Source organism: Budorcas taxicolor, chromosome 7 (genome assembly GCF_023091745.1).
Source record: "Budorcas taxicolor isolate Tak-1 chromosome 7, Takin1.1, whole genome shotgun sequence".
In the NCBI taxonomy this organism is placed as follows: Eukaryota; Metazoa; Chordata; class Mammalia; order Artiodactyla; family Bovidae; genus Budorcas; species Budorcas taxicolor.
Window position 1 is genome coordinate 10,199,298 of NC_068916.1, and position 11,994 is coordinate 10,211,291.

The window sequence follows — 11,994 nt, forward strand, 5'->3', positions numbered from 1 at the left end:
TGCCTGCTTCTGATGTCTATGTCAGAAGCTTTCTCTATCTCTTTTACACTTTAATAAAACTTTATTACACAAAAGCTCTGAGTGATCAAGCCTTTTCACTGGCCTTGGATCTAATTCCTCTCCTCCTGAGGCCAAGAATCCCAGTGTCTTTCATGACTCAGCAATAACCTTTCACTACATCGTGTCCCATTTTTTGCAACCCCATGAACTGCAGCACAGCAGGTTTCCCAGTCTTTCACTATCTCAGGGAATTTGCTCAAACTTACATCAATTGAGTTGACGATGCCATCTAACCATCTTCCCCTCTGAGTCATAATATTTTAATAATATCACTAATTCAATTTTGTATTGTAAAAGACATTGAAAGAAATAAGATGACAGCAAGTTTTATAGTATGAGACAGAAACACTATTCAAGTCATAATTTTTTCTTATATGGAAATACATGGATTCCAATATGCATATGGAAGATAAGGGTGATACTTATTCAAATGTAAAGAAAAGAGCCTATCAATGCAATTTTTAGTGATAGATTTAGAACAAGAAGACAATAACGGATGCGGAAAATAGTTGGAAATATGCAAAAGTGTATCTTATTTGCACTAAATATGAAGAAGAACATCCATTTTCATTCCTGTTTAAAGCAAGGATTTGCAAGTGAAGCATATTAAAGTGGTCATTAAATTTGTTAAATTAAAAAAACAGAACAATGGAGAGTACTTAAGATGCCTGGCTCAGATTTTTCACATAAAAATTTTAAATTCTCACATATTTTGCACAAATAATTGTATACATACGTGACATATTTAAGTGGTAACAGCAGTCTTAATGATAAAAATCCAGTTTTTAGTTTGAAAGCATATAATAAATAAACAGGAGCAAAAACATGCTGAACTTCCTATAGGAAAGCAAAGGACTTGAACAGGTCAATTTTAAAATGAGTAAGTAATGGGCTAGTGAATTTATTTAATTTAATCTTATTTAATCTTTAACCTTTATTTAATCTTATAGGCAATGAACAATTGCAGAGTAAACTCGTTGGCATACTCATTTTCACATAATAAAATTTTTAAAATTTTAATATTAAGAGGCTGGAAATACCGTGAAATGCATGTCCCTTGAACTGCTGTTGCAAGAAGTTGTTTGCCAGTATTCCTTATTCTGGATCTTACTCATTATACTGAAGTATACTTCTTCTTTGAAAAATATCCTACTTCACTGTACATCCCCCATAGCTAGTAACATATATCTGTATTTCAGTTAATTACAAAGGTCCTTGTACTTATGCCCCACTTTTACTGAAAGCACTTTGTACCTCTCATTCCCTATTCTTATTGGGCTTCCATGTCCATCATTTAATGGTCAGTGTTGACCCCTGGACTGTTGAGTTCAGTATTCACTTCTATGCATAGTGTAATCCATTAATTTATCAGTCAAAATAACAAACAACTGCAGTGATCATGACTCTGTGTTTAGTCTACATTGGTGCTCAGGTGAATTCAGGTCAATATTCGTGGCTGTCATTCTATCTGACTGTCTCTTGTAGTATCTACTGGGCTCTTGAACTCACCTGGGTGGAGTTTCTGACAGCAAGATCTCAACATACATGGCCCAACTCATCTTGATGGAGACAGAGACTCTGTCTACAGACTAGATTGTGGGGTCAGGTATCGGTCCCCCAACTAGAGTTCTGACTCTGCAAGCACCAACCATGCCCCAACTTAGTCCAAGGTTGCACAGGCAGAGGGACTACAGCACAGGAAATATTTATGGCTCCTTATGTCTGCTAGTTATCATGTTTCCCTTTTGTAACTACTACTTTTAATAATTGATTTCCCTGTGGGAGAGTGGTCTGGTCAGATAGAAAAAGTTTCCTGCTCATACTCTGTATCTGGGATACAATGTTACAAGCCAGATGAATTCAGTATTCAGTGTTTATTACTTCTTTAATAAATTCATCAGTCTTCCAGAAGAATAAGCCTTAAGGTCTCAACACCTCACTCCGTCTCTGAGTTCAAATTTTCTCCAGAGTCTAAGCTTGAGGATTCTGTCTTGATTAGATCCCTAATCAAGGCACTGACTTCACTCCTGGTGAGCCACAGCCCTTCATATCTAGAGAAAATTAGCATTCTCATCTTCAAAAATGGGATAAATTTATTCCTTAATATAAAACCTTGGAGAGTGTTGCGCTTGGATTTATGACAGTTTTGCCAAAACAGGAGCTTCATACTTACAGCACCAGCTAAGAGCTGTCAGGAAGTCCCTCATTAGAAAATGTTTGTTATAAGAGTTGTATGGATTTTAGTACTATATAGGGACTGAAAAATTTAATATTAAAAAAACTCCATTCTACATAGTTAGTTTAGTCACCCAGCCATGTCTGACTCCTTGTGACCCCATGGACTGCAGCATGCCAGGCTTCCCTGTCCATCACCAGCTCCTAGAGCTTGCTCAAACTCATGTCCATTGAGTCAGTGATGCCATCTAACCATCTCATCCTCTCTTGTGCCCTTCTCCTGCCTTCAGTCTTTCCCAGCATCAGGGTCTTTCCCAATGAATCAGTTCTTTGAATCAGGTGGCCAAAATATTGGAACTTCAGCTTCAGCATCAGTCCTTCCAATGAATATAGGACTGATTTCCTTTAGGATGGACTGGTTGGATCTCCTTGCAGTCCAAGGGACTCTCAAGAGTCTTCTCTAGCACCACAGTTTAAAAGCATCAGTTCTTCAGTGGTCAGCTTTCTTTATAGTCCAAGAATATAAGCCAGCAAAAATTATGTAGCATGGCAGCTGGTGGCGGGTGGTATGAAGAAAAAGAAAGGAGGTATGATGTAGACAGTCAAAAGGGAGTATGATTTTTCATGTATGTTTAGGTAAGACCTATGAACAAGGTGCTATTAGAACAGAGACCTCAAGGATGACAGAACTAGGGCCATGAGCATACCTGGGGCAGTGCATCTTGGCAAGGGAGCAGCTAATTTGAAGGTTCTGAAGAAGGTGATTGTTTAAGAAGTTCCAGTCCAGAAAAGGAAGCCAGTCTGGTGAGGGACATGAGCAGGAGGGAGAGTGAGGCGAGAAAGCGTCAGAGAATGTTGAGGAACAAGGTGTTCTCCCTCCTGCTGCTGAAACTTCAAGTCACAAGAGGTTCTTCATCCATGTTTTTTACATGAATTTCACACTTTGTGAAATTCAATATTAATAAAGCCATATGAGAGACAATTAATGGAAAATCCAAAACCAAATTCTAAAGAAAAGGTTATGATAATTATAACTTAATATCACCAATTCAATTTTTTATAACGAGACATTGAAATAGATAATACGACAGCAAGTTGTTATGACATGGAAGCACTAAGTTAGAATTTCCTCTTACTTAGAAACATATGGATTCCAATATGCATATGGAAGATAAGGGTGATATTTATTCAAATTTAAAGAAGAGAAGTTTTCAAATGAAGGCTGAACATGATGCAACTTTTAGAGTAGGTCTAGAATGAAAGGACAATAAGGAGTAAGAGATGTGGAAAGTAGTTCAAAATATGCAAAAGGCAAAAGTGTGATTCATCTGTACCACGTATGAAGAGGAACATCCCTTTTCATTTTTGCTTAAGGCAAAGATTTGCAAGTGAAGAATATTTAAGTGATGGCTCAATTCCATCAGTTAAAAAAATTGGAGAGAACATAAGATGACTGATACAGGTTTTACCACACAAAATTAAATTCTCAGAAGTTCTACACAAATAATTGTATACATACATGACATATCTAAGGGTGAACAGCAATCTTGATAATAAAAACCCAATTTCTAGTTTGAAAGCATATATTAAAAAAAAAAAAACAAAAACCAACCAGAAACAAAAACTTGCTGAATTTCCTATATGAAAGCAAAGAACTTGAACACTCAGGTTTAAAAGGAGGAAGTAATGGGCTAATGATTCTACTGGATCAAACCAGCCAATCCTAAAGGAAATCAGTCGTTAATATTCATTGAAAGGACTGATGCTGAAGCTGAAGCTCCAATACTTTGGCCATTTGATGCAAAGAACTGACTCATTGGAAAAGACTCTGATGCTAGGAAAGACTGAAGGCAGGAGGAAAAGGGGATTATAGAAGATAAGATTGTTGGATGGCATCACCAACTAGATGGACGTGAGTTTGAGCAAGCTCTGGGAGCTGGTGAAAGACAGGGAAGCCTGGTGTGCTGCAGTCCATGGGGTCACAGAGTCGGACATGACTGAGTGACTGAATTGAACAGAACAGAACTGAACCAAACAATTCCACGCATATATTTAATCTTATAGGTAATGAAATAATTGCAGGTTAAGCTCTTTGGCATACAATTTTGATGTAATAAAATTTTTTTGTTTAAATATTAAGAGGGAGGAGACACTGAAATGTATGCCTCATCAAGGGCTGTTGCAGGGAAGTGTTTGCCAGCATTCTAGGTCTGGATCTCATTCATCATAGTCAAATATGCTTCTCCTTAGAAAAACATCCTACATCACTGTACATCCCCCACCAGCTATTTCCCTATATCTCTACTTTTCCTGCCCATACTCTGTGTCTAGGATACAGAGTATATAGGTTTACATTTTCTGCACACCGAATTGTCTTCACCTGAACTTTTGAATGAGAAGTGTATATGAATTCATTTCATATGCATAATCAATTCTATTTTTTTTAATGCAAGGACCCATGAATCACATCAAATAATATACTTCTGAAAAAGTTTGAATTGATATATTCAAAGAAGATATATATATGTATATAATCAAGACATATTGAAAGGTATTCAACAAATTAAAAGGTATTATAGTTGTTTAGTTGCTAAGTCATTTCTGACACTTCGCAACCCCATGGATTTTCCAGGCAATAGTACTGGATTGCCATTTCCTTCTCCAGGGGATCTTCCCAACCCAAGGTCAAATCCGGGTCTCCCGCATTGTAGACGGGCACTTTACCGTCTGGGCCACCAGGGAAGTCTGTAAATCAATTATATCACAGTAAAAATTCTTAAAAAGTAGAGGTATTTAAAAAAAAAACCGTGATAAAATTCAACATCTATCCATGGTAACAATCCTCATCAAAGTGGGTATCAGTTCAGTTCAGTTGCTCAGTTGTGTCCAACTCTTTGCGACCCCATGAAATGCAGCATGCCAGGCCTCCCTGTCCAACACCAACTACTGGAGTTCACCCAAACCCATGTCCATTGAGTCGGTGATGCCAACCAACCATTTCATCCTCTATCTTCCCCTTCTCCTCCTGTCCTCAATCTTTCCCAGCATCAGGGTCTTTTCAAATGAGTCAGCTCTATGCATCAGATGGCCAAAGTATTGGAGTTTCAGGTTCAGCATCAATCCTACCAATGAACACCCCAGACTGATCTCCTTTAGGATGGGCTTGTTGGATATCCTTGCAGTCCAAGGGACTCTCAAGAGTCTTCTCCAACACCACAGTTCAAAAGCATCAATTCTTCGGCACTCAGCTTTCCTTATAGTCCAACTCTCACATCCATACATGAACACTGGAAATATCATAGCCTTGACTAGATGGACCTTTGTTGACAAAGTATTGTCTCTGCTTTTGAATATGCTATCTAGGTTGGTCATAACTTTTCTTCCAAGGAGTAAGCGTCTTTTAATTTCATGGTTGCAATCACCATCTGTAGTGATTTTTGAGCCCAGAAAAAGAAAGTCAGCCACTGTTTCCCCATCTATTTCCCATGAAGTGATGGGACCAGATGCCATGATCTTTGTTTTCTGAATGTTGAGCTTTAAGCCAACTTTTTCACTCTCCTTTCTCTTTCATCAAGAGGCTCTTTAGTTCTTCTTCACTTTCTGCCATAAGAGTGTTGTCATTTGCATATCTGAAGTGGGTATAGAGGGAACATATCTCAACAAAATGGCATTTATGACCTAAACACAGCCAACCTCATATTCTACAGTGAAAATCTAAGAGTCTTTCCTCTAAATTCAGGAACAAGACAAGGATGCCCACTCTCTCTACTTCTAGTATCCACTCCTAATACTTCAAAATACTTATGACATTTTCCACAGAAATATAATAAATATTCTTAAAATTCAAGGCTTCCCTGGTGACTCAGATGGTAAAGAATTGGCCTGCAATGCAGGAGACCCAGGTTTGATCCCTTGGTTGGGAAGATCCTCTGGAGAAGGAAATGGCAACCCACTCCAGTATTCTTGCCTGGAGAACCCCATGGACAGAGAAGCCTTGGTGGGTTACAGTCCATGGGGTCGCAAAGAGTTGGACACAACTGAGGGACTCAAACACATACATGGCTAAAGTTCATATGGAACCACAAAAGAATCTGAATAGTCAAAGCAATTGCAAAACAAAGCCAACCAACCAACCAACCAAAAAACACTCCATGACAATGAAATTGGGTTTATCATTCTCCTAAACTTCAGACTATACTGCAAAGCTACAGTCATCAAAATGGCATGGTACAGTCACATACAATTAATGGAACAGAATAAAAGAGCTGAGAAATAAACCACATACTTATGGCCAATTAACCTATGACAAAGTAGGTAAGGATATTAAAAAAGAGTCTTTCATCAAGTGGTTCTGGGAAAATTGGACAGCTACATGTAAAGAATAAGACTAAAATATTTCTTACACCATATACAAAAATAACACAAATGGATTAAAGACTTAAAGGTAAGACTGGAAACCATAAAAATCATAGAAGAAAGCATAGGTAGAACAGTCTTTGACCTAAATCATAGTACTATTGTTTTGGATCTGTCTCCTAAAGCAAAGGAAATAAAAGCAAAAAATAAACAAATGTGACCTAATTAGACTTGAAAGCTTTTGCAAAGCACAGAAAGCCATTCACCATGAGGAGACAACTTACTGGAGAGCTTATCGATACAACAATCAAAGTAAACAAATCTAAATTGAAAACATCTGCTTTTTCTTATTTCTGGCATTTGCACCAATATTTAAGACAGCATGCATGATCATTCTGTTTTTCAAGTTTACTTCAAAAAACTGTATTAAAATGTGATTTCATTGAGGTTACTTTTCAGGAAACCAGGGGAGATTGGAATAAAATAAATTCTTGGGGAGAAAAATTGGTGAGTCTGAGTTACAGGCTAGGCAGGAATTCAACCTCTCTTGTCAGTTGCCCTTTGATCATAATCATTGAAGATATTTCTGATCATAATGAGGACTTATAATGGATGATATTCAAATGTATATTCATTCATTCTTTTTTTATTATGGCTAACTTTAGAAAAGAGTGAAGTGTTTAATTTAGAGCTGTGGAAAGATTCATGAGAGGGCAGCACTGGAAATTTTCAGGGGAAACAGGAATATAACACAGTAAGTTTCCTAGATATGAATGAGTTCCTTTCCAAGAGTGTGTGTTCAGAAGTCCAGTTTGTTCAGAAGTCGAACACAATTAGCGTACCCAACGAACACAATCAGTTACATAGTACTATACTATAATCAGTTTCCCTGGAGAAATGGCAACCCACTCCAGTATTTTTTGCCTGAGAAATCACACGGACAGAAGAGCCTGGTAGGCTACAGCTGATGGAGTCACAAAGAGTCAAACACAACTGAGTGACTAAACCACGACCATCACTATAATAGGTTCATACTACTTTTTGCACAAATAACACATGAAAAACAAGTACAAAACATAAAGGAAACTGTCAATCTTACTGTATAGTGCCTTGAGAATTACAGTAGTAGAGTACAGCAGCTGGCATATAGGCGTTGGCGTTGAGCACACAGACAAGAAGAATTATTAACTGGAGGAGGGAGAGAAGATGGGAGATGGTAGAGCTGAAGGATCATTAGCAGTAGGAGATGGAAGCTTAAATTTCACTCATACCTGATGCTGATGGCACAGGTTCTGATTCCTCGCTGGATTCATTTGATCTACTGTCTTGAAAAAACTTCCCTTGTGGTTCCCAGGCTATTCTGGTAGCTCAGTTGGTAAAGAATCCGCCTGCAATGCAGGAGACCCTGGTTCAATTCCTGGGTTGGAAAGTTCCCCAGAAGAAGGGATAGGTTACCCACTCCAGTATTCTCTGCCTTCTCTGGTAGCTCAGATGGTAAAAAATCTACCTGCAATGCAGGAAACCTGGGTTTGATCCCTGGCTTGGGAAGAGCCTCTGGAGAAGGGCATGACAACCCACTCCAGTATTCTTGCTTGGAGAATTCCATGGACAGAGGAGCCTGGTGACTATAGTCCTTGAGGTTGCAAAGAGTTGGACATAGCTGAGCAACTGAGCACTTGAAAAAACAATCTGCTGATGTCTTGGTGTAGCTTTTTCTCCCATCAGAGATGACACAGCAGCACTGGATTACATTCTGAATGGCTGCCGCAACCTTCGTGTACCATTCTACATTTAGGTCCTGCACCTCAAAAACTAATTTGTTCTTGTTATTTGGTCACTCAGTCACGTCTGACTCTGTGAGACTCCCCGGAGGGTCCATGGAATTCCCCAGGCCAGAATACTGGAGTGAGTAGCCTTTCCTTTCTCCAGGGGGGGTCTTCCCAACTCAGGGATTGAACCCAGGTCTCCTGCATTGCAGGTGGATTCTTTACCATCTGAGCCACAAGAAAAGCTCAGTTTCTGCTGTATGACAAAGTAAATTAGCTACATGTATACATGTAGCAAGTTCACTTTCACTTTTTACTTTCGTGCATTGGAGAAGGAAATGGCAACCCACTCCAGTGTTCTTGCCTGGAGAATCTCAGGGACGGGGACCCTGGTGGGCTTCCATCTATGGGGTCGCACAGAATCGGATACGACTGAAGTGACTTAGCAGCAGCATAGATATATTCCCTTCCTCTTGGACAGGCTTTTCTGTCCATCATCATCTCCCAGAGTTTACTCAGACTCATGTCCATTGAGCTGGTGATGTCATCCAGCCGTCTCATCCTGTCGCCCCTTCTCCTGCCCTCTATTTTTCCTAGCATCGGAGTCTTTTCCAATGAGTTAACTCTTTGCATCAAGTGCCTTGCTATTTTCTGTGTCGTGGTTCTCTCTGGTTCTTCAGTTACATCTTCTTCCTCTTGTCTTAGTCATTTCTCTAGTCCTCCAATTCCTTCAATTCCTCGCTCCAGTCTCTTAGTTATTTTCATTTTGTTTCCGTCATTTTTACTTGGTGCTTCTTAGCAGCACCAACAACATCACCACTGCTTTTATGCTTGCTTCTGGACATCCTGGGATTGAAATAAAGAGAGTTACTGTACCCTATACAACACTGCACTGTAAAGTACACAAAAGCACAACCACTTGAGAGGATGCACACATGTGAGAACATATGCAAGACACTTTATATTTTATCTGAGAACTAATTGTTCTTAAGAAACACATCTCTTCATAGGATAATGGGAATTTCCCAATTGTCCAGATCCAAGGTTGAGAATAAATCTGAGAAAGTGGGAAAATGATAAAACAGAAAAACTCTTGTATATGAAAGAGAGAGTAAGCATACACTTCAATAAAGTGAGCGAGATAAACTGTATGGACATGTTGAAATAAAAGAAATGAAAATTCCAGGAAATAAATAGAAGGAGTAAGTTCTACTTTCACAGCCAGATCAAAGAATCTGATCAAAGATTTGCAATTTAGAGCACTGGATCTCTGAATCCTTCAATTATGTGCCTTTCTTTATCTCAGGACAAGTGTCCTTTTTATAGCTGCCATTCTGAAAAATGTCTTCAGAGCCCTCTTTATGTCTCTATTCCTTAGACTATAAATGAAAGGATTCAGCATGGGTGTGACCACAGTGTACATCATTGATGCTGTTGCACTTGAATGGGAGCTGTGGGTAGCAGCAGAGCTAACATACACTCCTAGGCTTGTACAATAAAATAAGGAGACAACAGAGAGGTGAGATACACAGGTGGAAAATGCTTTATATTTTCCCTTAGCAGATGAGATTCTGTGGATGGAAGATGCTATCTTAGTGTAAGAGCAAAATATTCCAGTAAGGGGACCACCAGCTAGCAGCACAGCTGTGATGTATATCACCAACTCATTGGGAAAGCTGTCAGAACAGGCAAGTTGGACCATCTGATTGAGTTCACAGAAATAGTGAGGGATTTCCAACTCTCCACAGAAGGACAGTCTCAACACCATTAAGGTTTGTAATAATGAATGCAGGACACTGATGGCCCAGCTAACTAGAACCAAAATTCTACAGACTTTTGGATTCATGATGACCATGTAGTACAGGGGGTGGCAGATGGCTACAAAGCGGTCATAGGCCATTACCGTCAGGAGGAAGTCATCTAACCCTGCAAACAGCATTAAAAAATACACCTGAATGATGCAGGCTTCATAGGTTATAACTTGGCTTTGTATGTAGATGTTCCATAGCATTTTGGGGATGGTGGTGGAGGTGAAGCAGATGTCTACAAAAGCAAGGTTGGAGAGGAAGAAGTACATGGGGGTGTGGAGGTGGGAGTCTGAGCTGATGGCCAAGATGATGAGCAGGTTTCCAAACACAGTGATCAGGTACATGGAGAGAAAAAGCCCAAATATGAGGGGTTGTAGTTCTCGTTCCTCTGAGAATCCCAGGAGAAGAAATTCTGAAGGTCTTGTTAAGTTTCTTTGGGCCATGTTTTGGAGGTGACTACAAATAAAGGGCAAAATGACATGTTTAGCTTGCATCCTCACATTACTGAAATGCTACCATTTATATTTTGTGGTTAAAAATTAATTTCAGTATTTTGTTCTTGGATTTGGCAGAGTATACAGTCCTGAAAAACCAATTCTCCTAAAATCCAGTCATGGAGAAAGAATATAGGAAATAAAAAACTACAGCATGTCAGATGGTGACAAAGACTATGAAAAAAATGAAAGCAAGTGTAAGGGGAAAGAGTAAAGAGGGGGTGCTACTTTTTATAGGTGTTCAGGCAAGGCATGCAGACAGGGTGACTTTGAACAGAGACCTCAATGAAGAAAGAGCAGGAGCCTTGAATATATCAAGTGTGTGCTTGGTAGGGAGAACAGCCAGTGCAAAGGCCCTGGCTGGTGCTTGTTTAAGATGTTCTAGTTTAAAGAAAGGAAGCCAGTGTGGGGAGGGTAATGGACAAGAGGTAGAGTGAGGACTGGTGGTGTCAGAGGATGTTGAGGACCAAGGTGGCCTCCTGATGCTGCTGAAATTATAAGTATTGGGAATATTTCATCCATAGTATGTTCCTCTAGCACTTTCTGAAATTGTTGCAAGACTGCCCTGTATGTTTAAATAAATCCTTCTGTTGACTAAGTTATGGCCTCTGTACTAGTCACCTTGGAATATATCAGTTCAGCACCCCTGATCTCAAGACTTCTCACACTCCACAAGGCACCAAGTCTCTCTCACATACACACAGTAGACCCTGGCTTCCTAAGCTATATTACTTCCATGTATTTGTCACCTCTAACAACCCTGATTGACTTATTGATACAACTCAAGTCAAACAGATCAAATTATTTATAACTGGCATCTAGCAATAATCTCAGATACCAATAAACCTGAGTTTTATTTTGGTATGGTCATTTTCTTCCTTGTATTAAGTATACATTATTTGCTCTTTTCAGTGAGCAAAGATGCCTGTATATATATCTATATATCTATAATCCTCCTCTAATCCAAAACACAAATTGTACAGTAGAACAGAAAAATGAACAAAGGGAAAACCCCCACATTTTATTTTTTATTTATTTATTTTTTCACATTTTATAAAAAGATGTATATAAGGTACAATGAATATGAATTGAATGTTGGCCATTTTTAGTCTCTTGGAACAAATATTGTTTTTCCTGAGACTAATATTTATTTGAGCTACTGGTTTTATATGATATTCTCCTATTGGCAAACCTCTATCTCCATTTTCACATGTGGCATCTTCTCTTTGTTCTTCTTGGGTTTTGATTGCCTTTCTGATAAGTCCTATGGGCATACTCTAGTCCTAGTTCTGATCTTTGCCCAACCATCAATGACATCTGGAGTCCACACACACA

At 39.0% G+C, this 11,994-nt stretch overlaps 1 protein-coding gene across 1 annotated transcript; it reads right to left on the minus strand.

Annotated features, from left to right (window-relative positions):
- Window positions 1–9,654: 9,654 nt before the first annotated feature.
- Window positions 9,655–10,608, minus strand: LOC128050419 (olfactory receptor-like protein OLF4). Its single transcript, XM_052642665.1, has one exon. It carries the CDS (start codon window positions 10,606–10,608, stop codon window positions 9,655–9,657), a length of 954 nt encoding a protein of 317 aa, XP_052498625.1.
- Between the last annotated feature and the right edge of the window lie 1,386 nt (window positions 10,609–11,994).

Bases quoted from the DNA above. Each gene is read 5' to 3' on its own strand.
- LOC128050419 (XM_052642665.1), bottom strand. From the start codon at position 10,608: ATGGCCCAAAGAAACTTAACAAGACCTTCAGAATTTCTTCTCCTGGGA.